Below are 22,891 nucleotides of genomic sequence, written 5' to 3'. Positions count from 1 at the left end.
TTAAATGGCAGGTGAAACTGCGAGAAGTGATTTGGGAATGCTGATGGTTTCAGGCTCCTTTTATAGACTGAGTCCCTGTCTCTCGTTAGTTTGCAGAAGTGTCGTTACATCATTCACTTAGACCTAGAGATGGCATTATCTCCTACTGGTATTTTGTTACTGTCCTATCCCATTTATGGGAAATAGAATATATTCAGTTTGAGTGTGTTAGTTTTTATGATACTTCAAATTTTAAACATTGCAGTTTCTTTGGGCCTGGGTCAGTCACCTCCTTGATGTAAAACAGCAGTTCTGTGTGTATTTTAACCGAAGTAGAATAAATTCCAGGTAGCAGAGTTCAATCAATTTTAATAGAATGAATTAATTAAATAATTTTTAAAGCAATACACTGTCCCACTCCTGAAGATTTCCTTTCCTTCACAAGACATTGATCTGAGACTGGGAGAAAGAAGCACGTATGCCATCTCTTTTTTAAATTTTCCCAAATGCTACAAAACCACCAAAGGCACCCAGGCAGTCTTCTGTACGGGACTAATTTTAGCAGGGCTGTTGGCACGTGTAAGTTGGAAACATCATGGAAGTACGTGCGGGGTCTTGACCGGCAGTGCACACCTGCAATGAATCGATGGAGTTATTTATCTCTGCTGTGATCAGCTACAGGAAGGATGGCTGGAACCAGAGAACAGCTCTTGGCGGAAGTTGTGTTATCTAACAGCTGGGGTAAGTAGAAGCTGTGAAGTGATGGATTCTAATTTAGTTGCTATCAGTGACTTTCTTTGCAGCCTGGAGCAAATTGTGTCATCTCTTTTTCCAATTTCTCAAGCAGTAAAATGGGAATCATAATACTACCCCCATTCATTATCTCCCTAACTTCATCTCTCGGCGTGTTGTGAGAATGTAGTGTTAACAGTGCACGCAAGTGGTAAATGCTGGGTTTATTGTTTAGGGTGCAGACCTACCCTATCTACATCTAGAAATGCACGGCTTATTTACCAGAACACAAGTTCAGAAATGATGAATCAGCACTATGTATAGGGCAACATATGACCAGTGACACAGTATCATAAGCTGTTCAACAAAAAGGAGATCTGCAATTATACATAGGATTCTAAAACCATGAAAAATTCTCCAGAAATAAGCGATTTTTGCCATAGGATACTTGCTTTCTTTTAGCAAACAGAATGTAGTATAGCTAGTTTATATGTTTAAGGACTAAATTGGTTCACTTCACTTAGACTGGATGCACTAGAGCCATCGGTACGCAACGATATTAGTAAACGGAGTGAACTATGAGGTCAGTGTTGTGAGCTCCACCGGTGTGACCGTTACAGAATGCAATGGCACAGTTGCAAGAGAAGGTGAAAACCATTGGAGCAGTGGAACAGAATGGGAATTTTTCTTTACATCTTGGCCAGTACCATTTGGAGCATGGCTGAGCGTTAACATGGGAGTGCAGGGAGTGCATCTCTCACCTCTGCATGGGAGGACACTGGGACACAAGTAAAGCCAATGCATGGCTCAAGAATGTGAAATAAAGACAGGTGTGTTCTATAAAGCACTTAAATTATTCATTTTTCCTTCTTTCTTTGTAGTTTAGCACAATCAAGACCTAGAGCAACGCACAGATACTTTCCTTTGATTTAGAAATAAGGGACTACTTAGAAATTTGTGTAATTATTTGTATCACAGCCATGCGGTTATGCTCTGTAAACTTGATAAATGAATATAGATTTAAATAACACAGAAAATTGTTCAAGAAAACTTAGGCACATTTTGTCCAGATGCTACAAATGCCAGGTCTGGCTTGTTGGATCTGGTACGCCGTAAGGAAGGCCGTTGTTAATTAGCCAAGAGTTACGAATCCTGTACTACAAGTTTTACCCAATTTAAAGAAACAATTAGGTAATCCATTCAATGCTTTTGGGATCTCTTTGTGCAACAAGGGTGGAGAGTTGAGGGGGGGCAAAGGGGAATCATGAACTGGTCCGAACATGCCAGTAAGAAAACATTGTATCATAGAGATGGACTTTGTTTATTTTAAATCTGCATTTTCTTTGAAATTTTTGCTTTCTTTTGTGAGCCTTGTTTCAAAGCAAAGCCGGTGACAGGAATCCTTTATGAAAGTCCCTTATGAGTCCCTTATGGAAGAGTACAACGACAATTTCGCTCCTGAATATGAGACGCCCCGAACACCCCGGTTTATATGCAGATGTTGACTTTGGAATATAAATCCATACAGACACTTGTGCTCCATTTTGTCTCTTTTCGTCCTACTTTACATTCTTCCTCATCTAAACAGTCCTGATAATGTCCCTCTTTTTCTTGCTCAGTTTTTAACATTGATATCACCGGAAATTCTCCCATTGCTGTTAGGATCTCCTGCTGAGTCAGTGATGGGGCTGGTGTGGGAGAGGGGAAGAAGCTTCGATTTGGCTGGAGAACTGGGGCCTGTCCCCATACGTTAGTGTGCACTGTATATACTGGTGTGTCCGGACTGCAGAGCCCACCAACAAAAACACTGAACACAAATATGAAAGCAAATAATTGAAATAGGTTTTTTTAATTAAATGGGTCACTGAGAAAGAGTGAGAGTATCTGGAAAAATACTGATAATCCTTGAAAGAAAGTGTGTAAAGGCAGTTAAAGAAAATTTCTCTAAAGCTGAAGAATAACAAAATGTTTCTGGGGTGACTCTTTTAGTAGGGAGTACTTTACAACAATTCTACTAATAATGCTGTTTGAAATGGTGACATGGAGAAGTTGTGTATAGGGAAGTCTAATAGTTTTGCTTATGTAAATGTCACCTGTAACTTGTGTCACCTCTTGTCTTCTTTTTTGTATCCTTCCAGTTTCACACCTCCTGAAACAATGAGGCTTTTGCAGTCTTGACCTGTGTCAGTGACACTGCCCCTTCGGGCTGGTGCATGTGTAAGAAAAAGCAAAATTGGAAATTCCAACAACCAGAACAAGTAATGGAATAGAATTTATTGGCTGCAGTGAGGTATATGGTGAGAGACATAAGACCAGGAGAAAAGCTGAGAGATTATTCACTTTAAATTATATTTAATTTGCAGAGCAATAAATGAATCCCAGCTGGAGATTCATGCCCCAGCGAGATGTGCAGAATACATGTATCACCAGCTCAGCCAGTCCTTTCCATTGAACAGCTCTTCTCCAGCGTCTGGATGGCTAAAAGCTCTTGAAGCCAACAATACCAGCTGTACCTAGCTCTGTTGGTATGTTCACTGTGAGGCTGAAAATCATTTTAGGAGCGAGTTCACTACAGTATCCCTGTTTTACACACAGGGAGACCAACGTACAGCACGCAGTTGCACAGAGGGTTGTCGGAGCTGAGCCCGCTGGGAAAGCCGGCAGTTAGCAGAACTTTTTGCTTCATGCTTGCTGCTGGAGCTCGTTGATGGTGGAGGACACCACCTGCCCGTTCACACTGTCGTGGACAATCGCTTTGATCTTTCGGTTGGTCAGCCCAGCATGTTCTGAAAGAAAACGAAATGTTAATTAGACGAGAAGCCATGCTGAGACAGGATGGTGCAGGGAAAGCTTCATTTACAGTAATTTACCAGCTACCTCCTCAACGGACTGATCTTTCCATGTTTCCCTTCAAGTCAATACTTTTTATTACTCTTTGTGAAACGTACTGCCAGAAAGTCACCCTGAATCTTGTGAATAATACAGCTCCATCCCAGCCAATGCAAATCCAGCCTCCCAGCAGAGTAACCTAAACGTCAGGTCATGCTCCTGCCGGAATACAGGTTTCCAGACATGCAGATTTTCTGTTTGCTCTCAAGCCCTGACACTGTTTTAGTCACCAAATGGAGTCTCTGTGCCTCCTCATAAGCCATGAAAGCTTTAGTGTCGAGTCTGAGCCTTGGACAGCGTGTTTGACTCACAGAGGTCAGTCTGGAGATAGGCCCCGAACGGGCAGACGCAGCACAATGTGCTCTGAGGTGCAGCTCTTCACAAGAGCGATGAATCACTGAAATTATTCTCTAATATGACCCACACAAGAATTAACTGCCATGCAAAGCTTTCGTAGTTCTTGTAAGGTTAAAATTATTCCAAGTAAAATTTGATTGGACATGACGATAATTAAGAGTTACTATAGAGGACAAAATAAGGGACTTTTACCTTTCGCTTTTGATTCAGATTTTCTTGCTATCCTGTAAAGATAATAAAACAGAGAAAAAGTAATGATTATACTAATTTCAAGAAGTTACTCATCCCTTTCTTCTCACTGATTCTAAGACCTCATGCCACTATGAAAAAAGAGAAAAAAAATTAAAAAAGAATGATGCTTTTATACCACAAGAACTTTTCCTCTTCGGTAGTCCTAGGTGCAGATACTCCTACCTTAAGCCGTTCCTGTCTACATTCATTATTGCCTCTCCTGTGGGCACTTGCATTGTTCCTCCTATGTTCTGAGTTGTCAACTTGGTCCCATTTTGGCTCCTGACAAACAGCCCAGTTCCGGGTGCTATCCTGCCCCACCTCCCCAAGATTTTCAGTTATAAAGGCTGCTACTCGTCCTTTTCCTGACTCTGTGTGAGACACACTCTGCATGAAAAGTGGGAAAATAAGGAACAGAGAGGGCTGAAGGTTTCTGGGGTCAGAGATTTCAGATGAGGCAGAGACAGGGAAACCCACCCGCCCGTCAGCAGAGGGGCACACCGTCCCGATTGCGTGTGCCGGTGTTTGTACCTGCAGATGGCGAACCAAAAAACATCTAAACTTGTCTCCAGGCTTCTTTTTCACTTAGAACTTGTTTTGAAGATTGGAAATGATTATTAATTTTACTGAAATTGGCATTTTTTTCCTATGCTGAGATAGGCATGCTGTGGCAATGTAGAATTTTTTTTTTTTTCATAAAAAGTTACATTAATTTAGGTGATCCAAATTACATGGGTACGAGTTGCTCTGTATATTAAGTGGCTCAAGCTTTTTATTATGATCCATCACATTAAAATACCAACCCTTGATGTAGTATGGAACTCACAAGCTTTGATTAAGCATAAACAAACAAACAAATAAATAACCCGAATATGAGAACTCTCTTCTCATCTATTCCGGTCGGGGCAGCTTTGCCTTACCCGCCAACATTCCCTTCCAGCAGCAGGCGGTAAGTGGAAATTTCCTTCTCCAGGCGGGTTTTGATCCCAAGAAGAACTTTGTATTGGTTGTTTTGCTGCTTAATGTCATGACGAACCTGGCTTAGCTCTTCCTCGCATTTGGAGATGATCTGCTGCATGTTTTGGAGAGCGACAGCGTAGTAATTCCGAGTGTCAGCCAACGTGTCTTCCAGCATGCGTTTCTGACGGAGCAGAGAACACCAATACTGTGATCAGTATTTACGTGGTAGATACAAAGCAGGAATGCCAGCAAATTTGGTCTCTAGCTAGATGATTACAAAATGAAGACTGTGATAATTTAAACACTTCTACATTTGCATGACTATTCACGTGAAGACAGCAGAATCATGAAGCTGAGTCGTGTGTGCATAATGAGAGGCAAAACCTGAATGATTTGTCCCTGCCATATTCCTTCTGCTCCAAAGCTGTGCTCTGTAACTGTCCACTCTTTGGTCAGTTTCTGCATTTACTGTCCAGAATTGCTCCAAAGTCTTCAAATCACGTAATAGTTTTGAAGATTCCCCACCAACATTTTTCACAGTTCAAATATTTCGTGCATTATAATAGGGGTTGTAAATATGAAAGTTGTATTTCTATCTGTCTTCTTGGACATGTTTTCTTTTTAGACCATGGAGTCAGCTATCCCATCCCTTCTTTCTCTTCTCCCCATATTTTACTCTAAGGAGAGGCATAAATTTTTCACTTCTTGATAATAGTTGCTGAATCTATTTTGTGTGTTCTGGCAAAGTCAAGCATGGTCCAAATTCCAATTTCACTGGTACTGTAGTAACTACAATAAAGTTATGCCAGGCTGTGAATTTAAGTGAAGGGTTGGTCCACACAATTTCTGAGAATGTACAAAGTGGCAGTGACCAAGCAGAGCGGTCTACAATAGATACCTTACTCATCTGTGCCTGCAGCTCGATGTCCAGGGACTGTAACGTCCGTGTTAGATCCTTGATCTCGTTCTCATTGCGCTGTATCTGCTCTGGGTTGGGGGCTGCTGCCAGAGACATGGCTGCACTCTGTGGAGCAAAGGCAAGAGAAAAGCTCACTGGTTCTGGGCATTCATGTGCAGCAACAGGGGTCTCTGAAATGAGCAGAAAAGAGCTGTTACCTGTTCTTTGTACCAACTGTCAAGGCTTTGACGATTCTTTTCAATTATGGCTTCGTAATCTTCTCTTATTTCTGCTAGAATCTTGACTAAGTCTTCAGGAGGTGCTGCGTTTACTTTTACATTGACTTGGAAGTCTTGTGATGAGCGATTTGCTTCCATATCCTGTTCATGTATCAGCAGAAGAAACAAGCAGACTTGTTTATGAGGGTGGAAAGTTTTCATTCCTGTCTTGTCTTCTACAGTTCCATACTCTTGCAATACCCAGAATATTTTTTTATTATGATAGATTAATTGCTATGTAGATTCAGTTCACACTATTTGGAAATTTTATATATGGATAACACTGTGACATGACTTAAACCAGTGACTTATACTTGCTTTTGTGGCAGAACTGTGCTGGAGAGCTCAATAAAAAACATGTGAGAAGATCTTTTCGTATAGTGTTTCTGGAAGAGATACACGTAATGAAGAAGTACTGACATTTTTCATGTATTTATCTATGAGGAACCCAAAAGCTTTGATGAAAATCTAACAGTAATTTCATCTTTCTTACCCTGTGTGTTAATATTTATGGAACTATAACTAAGTTTACAGGAGAGTAATGTAAAAGTTCTCTGTAATTGTTAAAGGAATAATTGGATTAAAGCGTATAATTAGTGTGTAAACAACATAATTACAGAACAAGCCGAGCCGGTACGGTAACATTCCTTTTGGTGTAGCACAACCTTGTGCGCTAGGTACCATTTTCAACAGCACCCAGGCAAAGCAGCATGTCAGGGTATGACATCACGGCCTCCAAAATGCAGATCGACTGGACATACTGATGTCTCTGTTGGCTGCCCTGCTTCCAAGAACGGTTTGATTATAGCTGTTCCGTAGTATCCTTGGCCATAAGGAGAGCAGCCAAAGACAGCTTCACCTACTGCTGTGTAACTGGTGTTTCTGTTCTCCTTTCTAATAATCCACAGAAACTGAGTAGGACGTTTGATTCTGCACTGGGTAGTAACTGAAAACATCGGATCAAGGAAGATGAAACCAGCATGTTGTCAAGCAGTGGTGTTATATATGTGGGAATAACAGAGACCGCTGTGGTATAGCTCTGCAAGAAGTCAGAGCAGTATGGGTTTTTGCCAATTAGTAAGTATTATCTAATTATTGTGCTTAGCATTTTGTAAGAATAAGTAATTCCACTTGACTTCACTAACTATTCTTTTTAATTTTGATCTTCAAGAATTCCAGGTCTGTTTAGTTCAGGTCAGCCTGCTCTAGGTGACCCTGCTTGCGTCGAGGGGTGGACAAGGTGACCTTGTGAGGCCCCTTCCAACCGTGAAGGGGTTGGAATCAATCACCACTCCGTGATTCTGTGATTCTGCTATTCTGTGAAATGATATACCCGGAATTGAGGGGAAAGTCTGTGATCAGTAAAGCCCAACAGCAACAAGAAACATTTCCTGTTTGCTTGAAATCTCTGTGTATTTATAGCTAAGCATTTCTGAGAATGTTTCTATCAAATATATAAGTTATGAGCTATGTATGAGAGATAGGTAGGTGACTACAGAAGAGTGGAAGAAAATGCGTTGTCCTTTCTAAAATCCCAGTTGAACTGGTAAAGTAGTACACAAACTTTGTGCCTCATCTGACTCTGGCTTCTTGAGAAACATGATTATGTTCTGAATCATCAATCCCATTTATAGATTGTGGATCTTACTCAAGGTTAATTACATGGTAGCGAAGATTTGAGTGATAGGATTTTACCAAGTGGAACTTTTTCTACCTCCTCATGGTCTTTCCTCCTGAGGATGTGCTCTTCTCTCAAGCCTTCAATTTCCATTTCCAGATCTGTTGTAACAATGGTCAGGCCGTCGAGCTCCTTACGCAGGTTCTCAACATCGAGCTGCACTCCCTGCCTGCGAGTCTTCTCTGCTTCATACCTGCGTGGGGAAAAGCAGATGAAGCACGCGTGTGCGCGTGGAGAGCAGGCTGCTTCTGGCCGCCTCTGCAAGTGGTGTAAAGAGAGGTGGACTTGCTGAAGTCCTCTCTGTAGGGAACTAGAGGCAACAAAAAAACCCCGAGGAAACAAATCCTGTTTCTAAAATATTTTCTTTGAACACTCTTGAATAGTCTTAAAAATAAGATGAGTTTCATTATAGTTTTTCTTTCTTCCTCACAACTCCCCCTACATGGTATGAATTAATCGCTCTTTCTTTCCTTTTCCTTTTTGCATTTTAACATTCCCCAGGCTGTGAAAGCTTTCAGAATGTGATTTTCAAAATTTGCCACTACGATGTGAGAACAGTATCAACAATCAATGCTTTCTGTAGTTTTCCCAAGATGAGAACTTTTCAGTCCTCAGAAAACAGGGAAGATATCCCAGAAGCCAGTTATTAACACTCCTCCCTGTTCTCTTCCAGTTTGCCATCTGCAGTGAGCCCGAGTCAGAGGGGCACTGCCATAGCTTCCCCTGGGCACGCGAAACACTCATGCTCCTCAGAATCTCTCCTTCATGTTTTGTGGGCTCTCTCGATGTTCTACGTTCAGTCCATCAGACTCATGCCTTGATTCCAGTCTCTCAGAATGGTTCCACTGTTTCCTTGTTACGGCACCATGGAATGCTAAAGCAAGGCACGGCTAGATGAGGCCCACGGTGTTCAGCGCCTTTAAGATTGTTACTGTAGTACCAAAAGCTGAGAGATTTTTTTAATAGCTGATCATCATCTGCTGAGAATAAGAGAAATCTTCATGATTCCTAAGAATTCCAATTTACAAAAATGTAAATTCCTTCCCTTTGCAAAGGTCTGCCGGGAAGCTTTCTGTCCAAACGTTTTGGTTCTTTAGCTGCTCTGAGAACTATCTTTCGACAACGTACTGAAAAATGGAACTGCACTGGAGCCGAGGAAGCACTGGCCCATTAACTGTGGCAAAACTCGCAAGAATCCAAAGCAGAAGATACTGAAGGACAGGTATTTCCTGCGGAGCTGGAGAGAAGAGGTGATAAGTACAGGAAATGGATTTGGGCTGGACTGGGGAAGCGTAGTGCAGAGAGGGGTTAATTTGTATTCCCAGATGACAGTTTTAAACGCCTTTTGTCGCTAGTATCAAGTATCTGCTGTAAAACCTGCTCTTCAGGACCTGCACTAAGTATCATAAACAGGGTGACTCAAGATCGTTCGGCAATCGTTTGTGGGGTTTACATTCTTTTTATCCTTTTCATTTTTTTTATAATGTTCTACATTGGTTTTATTTACCCAGTATCACCAGAAAACCTCAGTAAAATCAGTTTCATATTGGATTATCAAGAAAAATCAATATTTTGCTCAATCCTCTTTCAAACTTAAACCAAAGAAGAGCTTACTTGAGCCTGAAGTCTTCAGATGCCATATTAGCGTTATCAATTTGCAGAAGGATACTGGCATTGGTGATCTTGCCATCCTCAATCTGGAAAACAGAATCCAACAGGAGACTCAGTGTTGCCATATGGTGAATAACCTGTGCTGGTTTAGACTCCTTGCTGCTTGTAGGAAGCATCTAAATAGTAGAAGCCCCATGTTAAGGAGAGTACATGATTAACAGAAGCTTAGTTTTCTGATTCACTTAGATGTTTCTGCAGCTTTTGTCCATAATCTCACTTTTCTCTTTGTGTTACTTTTCTGGATACGAAGCAGGAGGAGTCATCTTATTCCTGGCCAGGTAGAGGATATGAATAATATTACACAAACTTAATGGTATGTTACAGAATAGCACTCACTGTCTTCCTCTTTTTTTGTGAACTGATTTTGATTCTGTTTAGCATTGCTGGAAAAGCAGCCTTGGTCACCTGGGGTGCAAATTTCAGTAAGAACCATTAAGCTGTGTCTGAGTAGAATCGAAATGCTGGAAGTAATCATATGCTAAAAGTAAGCACGTGCATGAGCACCTTGCTGCATCAGTGTGGTTGCAGAGGGCGGACAGTGATGGAAGCAGCAACCCGTGAGCAGGACCCCTCCAGTCCACCATGTGCCTCAGTCTGGAGTCGCATGGGTTGTCGTTTTGAGAACGACATCGGCAGCTGTTCGCCTACAACTGTCCTGAATCCTCCAGCAGCATGGAGTGATCAATTCACGTGTCCGATTTTGCTTTGGGATATTGAAAATTGCCCGAGAAGGGGCAGGAGGAAGTGCACCACGTCATTCATTCGGTGTGCTCAGCACGCACGGAGCGCAGTTAGCATGAAATAGCTTTGAGCTGTAGATCTGAATACAGAAAGCTCAGTGTTCCATCCAAAACCTTTGAAAGAATTCTAGCAGGAACTCTGACATAATTAGCAGGAACTAATAATTGTGGGACATCATGTCCTTTTCTAACAGAGAGGGAAGAGAAGCACGGCTGCAGTTCCAACAGCTGCCTTCGCTCAGCGCTTAACATGGCAAAACAAGGTGCAGTCTGGCTGCACAGAAATCATTAGCCATCTGCAGAGCTCTCAGCACCTTGAAGTAAAACTTCCCACACCTAAATGAATCACCAAGAAACAAGGAAATGACAAAATTGTCCTGAAGTGTCAAAAGTTTACCTCTCATAGGAAAAAAGAAGGTGCCTGTGGAATGTTTGAACTAAACAGACTGTACGTTCTTCGGCAATTAGCATCACACCTCGGATACTGCCCTGGGACATGATCAAGGGCAGCTGAAGGAGAATAACAACACCCTAAATGGGTCGCTGCCTGGAATTTGTTGTCAGAGGAGAGGCAATTCCTGAATCCATCCTTAGAGAATGGTGAATTTTACTATGGAAGGTAACAAGGCCGTGAGAAAGCAACATAGGAGTTCTTCACATTTGTGCCATTTCATAATCATGCAAGACGTTTATATAAATGCTATTGAATCTTTCTGTGCAATCTGAAAGAATGAAGAATACAACAAAGGAGTTACAATTGTCAGCGTTTTACCCTCGATGTTGTACAATATCACGTGCTGTGCTGGTTAGCAGTGCATTAGAGATGTGGACATTTATCTGTTTGTTCACTACATCCATCATGGATATGGGTGCATCACTAATACCAATCTGCAAACTTACCAACACATTATTATATTTGAAACACGCTCAAATTCCTTCTCAAGCCAGATTTTTTTCAAGAAGGCTTCCTGCACTGACTGCTTCCTCAGCAGGTCTTGTGTCCGTTGCCCAACGGCAGTGATCCTGTCTCTCTGAATGCTCCGTAAATCACTTTACTATTTAGCAGCACAAGATGTTTGAACGAGACATTCATCTGAAGAACTGGTGCAGTTTTACTTCGTATCTGGGTTGGAATGGAGTCAGGCTGGAGCAAGGCAACTTGCTGCTCCATCTGGCATGTTCATCCAGAATTCGAGTGTCCAGGGAGGAGTGTGGTCCAAAAGGTAGGACCCAAATGATTATATGCCTCCAAGTTTAGACAGTCAGACTTTCTGCGTTATTGGATATAGAATCCTAAATTCTGTCTAAATTTCATTTTAGGTGCTAAATTAGTTTCACCTTTTTAATTAATGGTTAATTATTTTAATTATGGTTAATAATTAGATGCTATATTTTAACTCATTTTACTGGCAGTCAGGTGTGCTAATTGCAATAATTTATAGAGAAAGTAAAAATTCTGGGTTAAATCACTGAGTTGTCACCTGTAAATAGTCCCCTAGTGGCCCTTCCTGCCCAGTATGACCACCACGTTCACCACCGCGCGGCTGAGACAGCCCTTAGTCTGACAGGTGGCAGCTATTTAGGTGGTGAGCGTCAAAAAGATGTGGTTTGGGTACAACCAGTTCAGAAGTGAGGGCTTTACCTCAATCAGGGTTATGTTTTCAGTCTTACTGTCTTCCTAAAACTTTCTGGTTTATTGATTCCAAATTAACGTGAACACATTTATATTCTTGATGAACAAGTTTTTACCTCCAGATCAGTTAAAAAACAAAGTGCTCAAGTGACAGGTCTGGAGACAGATGACCTTTCTCCATCCTTAAAACAGAAATAGGTGATGACAATTCCGGCTCTCCTTACGCACTGTCTGTGGTCGGAGTGCCTCATCTTCTGCCTGGAGGCAACACATTTAACAGTGAGCAGCAAGTTTGATGAAGTCCCTGGCCTCAATCAGCAAAGATGTGGGATAATACCATTTCCAAGCCCTTTTGAAAAAATGTCTCAGTCTTGAGAATGCCAAGTAACCGCATTATGAAAAGTGGAGGGAAAACTACGACATCGCGTTCGGAATAGCTTTGGTCTTTGGCCCACATGGCTACGTAAAGTTCATTCCGCTGATTAGTCACACAGATGGTGACGGTGCTAAGTGTGTTCATTCCGAATACAGATTAATATTGGGCTTGGATTTGAGGACACGTGAGTTTGGGAGATTGAAAGCATTACTGTTGAACGTTAATATTAACTACTGGCAAGAACCAGAAATTCTCCTTTTAATTATAGTGAAAACATCCACAAGGAATTTGTCACTGCTATTTTCTTAATTACAATGAAGTATTTTTCCATCTGATTACATAAGCTCGTTGGACCCAAAACTCCTGTAGTTTCATTGTCTGCTGCCACAGGAATCAAAGGGATGAGATGCAGCAGCATGTCTGCAGCCAGCGCGCGCGGAGAAGGCAGCGTCTTCAGCTCGCCTGCTTTGCCATCTGCTTGAGTACATGGGCAGAGAGAAAGGCCAAATTCTGCCAGACGCAGTTACTCAAACCACAGGCTCATGTACAGAAACGAACACTCGGCAGCGTGTAAATCTCTCCGTACTATCAGTCTTTGCAGAATCCCCCTTGTCTCCTTCCAGCCTTTCTGTCTTGTACCCTGTTCTCCTCCTCGTGAACACAAACAGTGTTTATGCCCAGGTCCTGCAACCACTTTCATTAGTGTTTCTAACATTTCAAAGCTTTCATTGAGCTTTCTTTAAAAGCAAACCATCAGCCCAAATGAACACCCAGATTCCTTAAAAGAGCACAGAATGACAGCCGCTTGCAGCTCCGACTTACCTGTCTTTGCATGTCAGTGACGTTCTGCTCGTACTGGTTGAAGTCATGCCTCTTGCCATGAGACTTTCTCTTGTGCCACTCTAGGATGCAGCTTTCCAGCTGGGCATTAGCTGCTTCTAGGGAGCGGACCTTGTCCAGATAGGCAGCCAAACGGTCATTCAGGTTTTGCATGGTCTGTTTCTCATTCCCGCCCAGGAAGAAGCTCTCCCCATGGTGCTCGCCGAAGGCCCCCCAAGCTGCCCCTCCTCCAGCAGCCAGCCAGAGGGGTCTGGCAGAGAAGGAGGTATGTATGCTGCTGGCACCACCATCTGCACTTGAAGGTCTGTAAGAAGTTCCTTGCTGGGCCAAACCGCACCCTGAACTACCCCTGAGGGACCCAGAAAAAAACTGCACGGGGCCTTGGCTGGTGCTCATGCTCAGCTCTGCGTGAGTCTCGGCCGGTGTTGGGCTGACTACACGGAGCAGCTCCGTAGCCTTCCCTGAGCACCTTTATGCCTTTTCCTGTGGGAGTTTCCCTTTGATGAATGACTACAGCAACAAGATTGTGTCATCATGAAACGTGCTTCCTCTTGGTCAGGTCTGAAGCATTTATGAGCCTGCACACACTGTTGTTGTTTGCAATCGCAGCCACACACCGGATTGCTCTCCTTTTGCTTGTTTTGGGCTCTTTTTCTCTTTTTCTTTTCATATTGTAATAGTGAGGTGTGGCTGAAATCAGTAGGTGTGGAACAGGCTCGGGTCTGCCTCAGTTTTTTCTAACCCTGTAGTTAGTATGTTACGTTTTCCTGCTTATGGGGGGAAGAGTATCGTCCACGGCAGAACACCTGGAGAGCTGGAGCAGGGGTGGGTCTCTCCAGACACTTTCCTTCTGCTGTGATTCGCAGGCTTTGGAATTGCAGCAGCCGTGAATCCTGAAACGCAGCATGTCCCGTGGGGCTGTCGGTAACGTGCGGAGCGGCTCCAGCCTGCGTGAGACACCAGGCTGTAATGAGGCTGTCCAGCCTCTGTCGTTTGGCTGAAACTCCAGTCCAGAGCGAGGGGGGCCCAGCTAGTCCCTTCAGCTGCCCATTTCCAGTTGAAATACATGAAATTCAGTACTTCACAATCTTTTCTAGTGATTTTTTCATGATTCAAGGTGCAGTCATATTTCAGTAGTCTTCTTGCGATAGATAGTAACGCAGGAACTTCTTTGCTGTTGCTCGTGTTAATACCATTAAGATATTTGTAGGTTTACATATAGAAAATATTTAGAATATGAGTTTGTAACAACACTCAGAAAATTCAAGTGATTATTTAACTAAAAGTTGACCTGGCAATCATGCGAAAACAGACTTTCTCAGAAGTTTCAGTCGCCTTCTGTCGAACATCTTCCATCAAATCCAGAATGAGCAAGTCTGGCTTGCGCCGAGATTTTCTGTTCCTTGTGCTGATAAGTAGGTGGTGAATTGCGAAGCACTCCCATGGCAGCACTGGGATTGCTGGGTTTGGAGTAGGTCTAGACCATGGCTGAGGGGTAGAAGAGAGGAAGATTTGGGAAGAGGTGGGAAGCTGAGCGGGCATGGGCTGTCTCAGAAATGGAACAGCTGTTTTCCCTTACAGCAGGCGAAGGCTCTGAGTGGTGGGGTTGGAAGGGACTGGACAAACCAGAATTACACTGTCCTGGAGGAAGCCCAAAGGGATCGTTCTTCCTCTGTTTGTTTCATTTGGAATTTTTCAGTAATAAAGAGTTGCTGCACTCCCTCCTTCCCTGGGATGCCGCCTCCTCCTCGTTTAGGGAATAGGGCAGGTTTTGAGCTCCTCCCTGTGGCTCGGTGTCAGCTCTGCTCCACACCGCTGAATTTTCTCCTTGCCAGTTATGTTGCCATTGAGAACCTGTTCCTCGTATTCCTCATGCCCTCCATTGTATAATGTTAACATTTTTAATCGTTTTGGGAAATTAATCATTGAAGACAGGTTTTCCCAACACGTGCGAGGTACGGCTGTCACGACATATCCTGGTGACAGCTATAGTTCAGTAGCGGCCCTGCTGCTTGAGAGGGAGAAGAGCTCGAAGCACCAGACAAAACCCGAAGGCCTAACTCCAAAAAAAGCCCAAATTATAATGGAACCAGTGATATCCTGCTGTTCAGTTCATCTCCCCAGGGATTAATCTCAGACTACATTTTCTCGCCTGGCAGTTCAGCAAGCTGTGAAATATTGCATTGACATGTAAATACGTACAGCATACGTAATATGATGTGAAATAAACCAAATCCTTTGTTTCGCCTGAAATGGCTCGGTGAGATTCACTGGTGGCTGCGGTGGGACTGACGGTCTGTGAGACAGAACGGCCGCTGTCTCGCTCCCCGAGAGTTTCACAGAATATCTTGCCTTCATGACCACCAGAACTGTATTTTTTCTGGCTAGTAATCCAGACCAAAGGTAATCTGGCACATCGGACGTGTTCCCGCTGAAGCTCAGCCTTTCCAAACTGGAAAAGATGCCACACAGTTTGCAGCAACACAGTTGAGGATCCGTGGAAGAGATAAAAAACTCACTTCAAAGCCAGATGTGGCTCTTGTGGGACTTGTTTGAGTCAACTAGTGACTCCGCAGAGGGAAAGCAGTGGGAAGAGTCAGAGAATAAGGCACCGTCAGCAGGTGGCACCAGGAGATGGTGGCAGCTCTGTGCCCCAGGAGCTGTGCTGTGAGCCGGGGAGCTGCGGCACGCTCCGTTTGGGAATCGCGCTTGGTTTACTGGGTTGGAACATGAAAAGCAAACTGAACGGAATTTATAGGCTGCAGTTTAAGCACAGGCAGAGTGTTTTGACACCTGCAGTATCCAGGTAAATATCCTGCGAGCATCACTCGTCGATTCCGCTCCTCCGTCTGAAAGACGAATGGGCAGCTGCCTTTGGCTGGGAATTGCTCTCTCTTACTCCCCGAGTGAGACGTGTCACAGTCACCTGATTTCTGGCGTAGGAAAAAATGTCATTTGTACTGTTTGGTTTTTCTTTTCCAGTAGGTTGTGATGTTGCTTTGCTGAAGTTTGCAAGAGCCTCTTCTCAGCTCTCTGCGGTGAGAATGCCAGCAGTGTTTGTGTTTCTGAGCAGCGGGGTGCCAAGATCCTGCAGCCCTGTTCATGGCTCGAGTGAGGGCTTGGTGCCAGGAGTGTAGGGGGGTTTTTGGTGGTTTTGGTTTTTTTTTAATGACAGAAAATAGAAGAGAGAAAAATAGTGACTCTAAGGAGGTTGGAAGGAAAATAAAGATGATACACGCTGGTGGGTTTCCTCCTGATGTATGAAAACCAAAATAGCCACAGCAAACTCTGCTTGAGCCGTTCGTTTCACCTGGACCTTGCCTAGTGCTTCCTCAGGAGCTAAAGGAATTTGCCTTTTTGCTGAAGGAAGTGCAGAAACATATATATATATATGGAAAAATATTATTTTTTTTCAGAGGTGCATTTTATTCATGCATGAATTGTAGTCATGTTGTGCATTTCAAATTCAGAACAAAGAGTTTAAAGATTCTTTGCACTGTCTTCTCAGTTTTTTACCGATAGTAGCTTCAGATTCCTGGGGGAATCTAATGGCATCATCATTCAGCATCATCTTTATTACTACTACTAAAGTTATTACTGTTACTGTTGCCCACTGACCATTTCTTGTTTGGGCTATAGGAGACACCGTGCTGGGGGGGTTGTGTGGGTATTGGCTTCAGAAAAACAACATAAGACTGGATGGATTTGCAAAAGCAGAACAGAAACTTTATTATGTACGTTCTTTCCTGAGGAAATTGTATAGCTGCTGACAGAAGACAAGCTTGTCAGCTCTGACCCAGAGAGCCAAATGGTCATGTAAAAAGGGAAAGCAAATTTGAGGAAAGCCATCAAGCTGTTGCACGTTCTTGGGTTACATTCTTGAGATTTCGCGAAAGTAAAAGGATATTTCTCTTGCCATTAGCCAAGGTGTAGGCTGCACTGGTTTTATATGGGGTGTCATGTGCAAGAGGGGCTTCGGTATTTCTTTACTGGAATCTCCGTTCACGAATAGAAACAGATTTTCCATCGTCTTCCACGCCTATGCGAACTCTTCCACTGCTCAGAGATATTGCTGTAGGAGAAAAAAATTTCAACTAGGGAAAAAACACTGCAGAGCTGTGTGATGGGGTTCTTTTGTTGTTTCCTCACAAGATCTTTTTCACATATCCAAGGGGGCGCTGCCCTTACAGCTTGTCTGCTCTCCCTACTGATCCCCACCCAGTAAATCTGAAGAGCGCACATCACATGTCAGATGTATCGATGTCATATGTTGTGCGAATCTTTGGGAGATTTCTGTAGTTTAGAATCCCATGAGGAGTTCATGCAAACATTTTGGCAAGCTACTGGTTTCAAAAGTGCAAGTAAAATAAGATAAAGTATTATATTTTTGTCTCTAAGCAATAAAGAATGTAGTCATTGCAGAGAATGTAATCTGTGTTAGAAGAAATGCTAAGCAAAAAAGATAGGTTTATTTAATCTTATTTTGTCAATTCATTTCAGTCCCTCTGTAAATCAAATTTTTCTTACCATCCTTCGGGTTCACTCCTGATAACCTGTAGAAAAGAAGAAATGTTTGATTAATGACTGTCAGTGACCCTGTGCACCAAACCATTGATCCATTGGGATCCGTTTGGGACTGGCTGCGAGCGAACGGCCGTGGTTTCACACTGCTCCGTTCCAGGCACTGTTCTCCGGTGCGTAGTTGCTGGGTTATTGCTAAGGTGCTTTCTGCTTTGCAGCCACTCCTACATACTGGACAGCAAATATGAAGAGCAGTCAGACCAGTTCTCGATCCTGGTCTGTGTCTATATACTTCTCAAAATGTCATAAACTAGAAACAATGTAAGGAGCTGATTGCCCCTCAGAGATCAAAAGTGATGCCATATGTAGATCAGATATGAGAAATGGGCCCTTCAAGGCAGATTGTACTGGAGTAAGCTGTGGTATGTACCACGTTCTTTTCTAGCTGAGAGTACTGCTGTGTGGTGATGAGTATGTTCACCTCTGTGCACAAGAGCTAAAGAAATCCTGAGAGCAGATTTCTATAGGTTACTTCAGGCTGAGAGCTGTTATTCCAGTGCAACAAGAGGATTGTGTGAGACATACGTGTGGAGCCTGGTGCCTTCTGCAACTCATTGCAGTCAAAATGGTCACATTTGTATTTTCAAATCATCAGCACAATTGATCTAGTGATTCAGCTGGAGTTATAGCAACGCCTGGGACTTGCCGGGCAGCTGTCTTGCCAGCACTCAAAGGGCTGCGTATGCAGGGAGTGTAATTTGGTAATCTGGGGTCAGCTTAGCAACCACAAATCCCTGCTTTACAGCGTGTCCTGGGATTAACTTAACGAATCACCGTGGGATTTGTGTTTGGCAACGTACTGGGCATCCTGGCCTTCCAGCAGCTGGCGGTACGTGGCGATCTCCTGCTCCAGGCGACTTTTGATGTCCATGAGCATTCTGTACTCCTGGTTCTGCCGCTCCATGTCGCAGCGGAGCTCGCTCAGCTGCTCCTCCACGTTGGTGATGAGGGCCTGAATCTGCGCCAGCTGTGTGCAGTATCGTCCCTCCGTGTCGCGCAGGTTGGCTTCCAGTCCAGCTTTCTAAAGTGGAACAGCATCAGAGCAGGTTAGCGTGCGGATTTGTCCTGCAGAGGGGGGGCTGAGGAGAGGCAAGACAGAGAGGGGGACAGGGAGGGTGCCCTGGCAGTGCCTCGTGTGCCTGGCACAGCTCCGTACCATGCTGAGCTGCGACTGGAGCTCAATCTCCAGGCCCTGGGCCGTGCGCCTCAGTTCCGTGATCTCGGATTTGCTGGTTTGTATCTGTTGTGTGTGGGTGGCTACTTCACGGTTCAGCTCATCAGTCTGAAAGATAAAAACAGCTGTAAAGTCACAAACATGTTGCATAAATCTTTTTAAATTGTTTTGAGAAAAGGAGAGCCCGTCCCCTCTGCTGGGCAGGAGCTGATGGGCGCAGCTGTACCTGGGTGAAGAACCAAGCCTCAGCGTCCTTGCGGTTCTTCTCCGCCAGAGCCTCGTACTGTTCCCTCATCTCAGAGAGAATTCTGGTCAGGTCGATGCCAGGAGCCGCGTCCATTTCCACGTTGACTGTTCCACTGAGCTGGTTTGAGTACTCCTTCATCTCCTGCGTGGGCAGAAGGCAGAGGACACAGCGAAGATCAGGCTCTCTCCTCGTACACCTCTGCCATCAGCAGTGCTACACACTGCGTTTGTTATCAACCCCCAGAGGGGCAGCACACATCAAAACTTACCAAATTTTATCTCTCATCACACCTGCTTTTCTACTCTGTATACTCACAAACGCCACACATGTATTTACACGTGTAACTGACACGTAATGTACACGTAACTTACATGTATGTTTCTTTTACTCAGCTGAACTATGTCAGTGACCTGTCATGTGCTTGTGAATGTCAAGGTGAAACATGTCTGAAGTTTGGAATCACAGAAACGCTTCTCAGGACACACTTTGGATTCTTTTCATGCTACAGTTTCCGTCTTACTAAGCTGTAATGTTGTCATTCTGGTTTTTTGGTTGGATTTCCCCCTCCCCACCCAAGAGGCATAAGTTCCAAAGGGAAATAATTTCATCTCTGCACTGTTATGGACTCACCTCCTCGTGGTTCTTCTTGAGGTAGGCCAGCTCCTCCTTCAGGCTCTCGATCTGCATCTCCAGGTCGGCTCTGGACAGGGTCAGCTCGTCCAGGACCCTGCGCAGGCCGTTGATGTCGGACTCTACGCTCTGGCGCAGGAACAGCTCATTCTCATATCTGCAGTTTAAAAAAGAAGCAGACACTGGGATGTGCACAGTTTGTGTTCAGTGGAGCTGTAAAATGATGAAATTTTACATTGACCATAGGAGGAACAGTGGGCTGTAAATGCAAACACATATATCGAAAAGAAGTGCAAAGGGAGTAAAGATGTTTTTTTCCAACATCCAGCTATAACATATGAAAAACCTGCATTGCCATCTGATTTTATTCTTGAGGAGCACATGACATTTCACCTGGCAGAACCTAATAATGATTATCAGCATCAAGAGACAAGTTGTCTCCCAGGACAGTCCATTTGCAGCGTCCTCTCAAATTCAGCGTGAAGGAACGCACAGATTGCCCAGTTCTGCCCGGGGCACTGGAGGAGAAAATACAAACCTGCAGGTGCATCCCTGCAAGATGAAGCAGTTGCACCAGTATCTTTATCATCTTTTCAGCAGTGCCTGATGTGCTGCTGAGTCCCTGAGCTGGATAAGCCCCAAATCAGTCTTTGTCTTTCTTTCCTAAATTTCAGACTCTTTGAGAGAGAACTTCTGCAACCAAACAGCGATCTCTCCACATCTCTCTGTTCCTTTCAAGTGAAATCCCAACCTATTCCTGTCTTTTTTCCCCTGTGATTTAGGCTAGTAAAAATAGTTAAGGGCATCATTAGAAAACTAAGACGTGCTATAATTTATTCTGTAAACAGCTCAGTGATCCGGATACTCTGTTCTATCAGGTTTATATTCCAAATTCATCGCCTTGATTCTGTTTGCCAGGGTGTTTCTCGTCAGAAGTTATCAAGGAAAAACACCTATCCATAATTTTGAAATGTGTCCTTCAGTGACTGAAGAACTTTATTTTCTATTTACGAAACTTCAGCAAACTGCTTTGAGAGAGAGAGACAAGGAGAAGATAAATGTGGTCCAGGCAAACTTACTTCAGCCTGAAGTCATCTGCAGCCAGCCTGGCGTTGTCGATCTCCAGCATGACTTTGGAATTGTCAATAGTAGCTGCAAGGATCTGGCAATTAAGAAACACAGAATCATGGTGAAATATTATGGTCTTGAGTACATAGTAGGTAGTTTTTGAGACCGTAAGCTGCCAAAGGAGGTGTTAACAAATGGACCTGTTACGCTGCCACTGATTAAACATGTTCTTGGATTGCAATAGCCGGTTCGATTTGTTATGTTGCTCTTTGGTCACGCTGAAATTCTTACAGCTTTTATGGAGAAAAACCTAAAACACTCAGCTTTTTCCCACGTTCTGTATGCAAACCAGAGAGCTGAGATACCTTTGTGTAAAACAAATTAGAATCATAATCAGGAAACACATTTGTGCAACACCTGATCTTATCTGTAGCTAGGAGAATTAGTTTTTCAGACTTGGAGGCCTACCTATCACATTCTTTACTGTCTGATTGCCAGTCAAATATATTGATAATTCCACATTTTGCCATGTTTTGCTAACTTTTAGTGCAATTATTTTAAGAAATGTCACATTCTCAGGATAACATATTTGCTTTTTAAATTAAGAGAAAGCTACTCTTTTTTTTTTGCTAAAATGCTCATAACCACAATATATTTGGGGTTGGGGAATTAACATTTATTTAGTAATTATTTCAGTTTATTTTAAAGAAGTGGAATATGCAGTTCCACAATTCTAAAGCATTCTTACAACTCCCCTACATATGAATGTCATACCTTGTCGCGGATATCTTCAATTATCTTGTAATAATTACTGTAGTCCCGGGCTGGGCTGGTGGGAGCTTGCTTCTGGTACCAGTCTCGGATTTTAACTTCTAAATCCGAATTTGCCTCTTCCAGTGCTCGTACCTTGTCCAGGTACGAGGCCAGACGGTCATTCAGATTCTGCATAGTTATCTTTTCATTTCCAGAAAGAAGGCCATCACCACCACCAAAGCCACTACCAATTTCAAAACCTCCACCAAAGCCAGCTCCTCCACCAAAGCCAGCTCCCCCACCAAAGCCAGCTCCCCCACCAAAGCCACAGGCTGCACCACCAAAGCTGCTGTAGCCTCCTCCATAACCACTACCAAAACCAGAAGAGAGGCCACCACCATATCCACCTCCTACAGAGGAGACATACCTAGAGACAGAGACACCCCTGCCACCAGATCCTCCATGGATGCTTGGAGCTCGGCAGGTTCCTCCTGCTCGGACAGAGGAAAGGCGAGAGCTGCTGCTGCCACCACCCCCAAAGCCCCCACCGTAGGTAGAAGAAGAGCTCTGCACGAAGGAAGTAGCCATGGCTGCAGCACAGAAGGCGCTGATGGCAGTTGTTCAGCTTGGTGTAGAAAAGGAAAATATGTGCCTTCCCTGCCCTGGTGCTTCTTTTATATCCTCCAGGTAGGGTGTTAGGAGAGAAACCCAACCTGCAGCCCTCCCTCCCAAATTTCTCCTCCCTTGAGGTGAGGCCAATTGTGATGAAATTGCTCACAAAGAGAGCTGGCTGTGTGTCTCAGGGGCTAGGGCTTGGGGTTTTAATTAAACAAAAGAGATGATTCAAGATGAGTGTTTTTTCTTCAGGCTATAGTTCTGAAACTTGGAGTTTTCTTCTCTGACATTTAAGAATGGAAAAACAAAGTGAGTGGGACCACACCCATCCAGCAACCACCATGGTTATTTTAAGCAAATCAACTTTTTCTGAAAATGAAGTTTAAGTAAAATTCTCCTTTTGTTGAAAAATGTACAATCATCAGTTCATCGCACCATTATTTCTTCTTTTCTATCTATATTTTTTTCCATTAACAATTTGGAATTGAACTTGATAATGTTCTTATTCCTGTTCTTTGCTTAAAATTAATATTTAGATTTTGGAGTCTGAATTTTTAGTAC

General features: G+C 43.5%; 2 protein-coding genes across 2 annotated transcripts; both read right to left on the bottom strand.

Annotated features, from left to right (window-relative positions):
• Nucleotides 1-3,393: 3,393 nt before the first annotated feature.
• KRT23 (keratin 23) lies at nucleotides 3,394-13,658 on the bottom strand. The gene is made up of 8 exons (XM_009993049.2): nucleotides 13,245-13,658; nucleotides 9,617-9,699; nucleotides 8,039-8,195; nucleotides 6,265-6,426; nucleotides 6,047-6,172; nucleotides 5,109-5,329; nucleotides 4,150-4,181; nucleotides 3,394-3,497 (listed from the first exon to the last, which is right to left on the bottom strand). The coding sequence occupies exons 1-8, from the start codon at nucleotides 13,656-13,658 to the stop codon at nucleotides 3,394-3,396; spliced, it is 1,299 nt and encodes a 432-aa protein (XP_009991351.2).
• Nucleotides 13,659-17,248: 3,590 nt separating this feature from the next.
• On the bottom strand, nucleotides 17,249-22,303 carry LOC104384624 (keratin, type I cytoskeletal 19). The gene is made up of 8 exons (XM_009993050.2): nucleotides 21,737-22,303; nucleotides 20,974-21,056; nucleotides 19,895-20,051; nucleotides 19,244-19,405; nucleotides 19,000-19,125; nucleotides 18,644-18,864; nucleotides 17,790-17,815; nucleotides 17,249-17,334 (listed from the first exon to the last, which is right to left on the bottom strand). The coding sequence occupies exons 1-8, from the start codon at nucleotides 22,301-22,303 to the stop codon at nucleotides 17,249-17,251; spliced, it is 1,428 nt and encodes a 475-aa protein (XP_009991352.2).
• Between the last annotated feature and the right edge of the window lie 588 nt (nucleotides 22,304-22,891).

The sequence above is a fragment of the Tauraco erythrolophus genome, chromosome 25, assembly GCF_009769465.1.
Source record: "Tauraco erythrolophus isolate bTauEry1 chromosome 25, bTauEry1.pri, whole genome shotgun sequence".
NCBI classification, from domain to species: domain Eukaryota; kingdom Metazoa; phylum Chordata; class Aves; order Musophagiformes; family Musophagidae; genus Tauraco; species Tauraco erythrolophus.
Note: the sequence above shows the minus strand (reverse complement) of the source record. Positions and strands in the feature narration are given on the sequence as shown.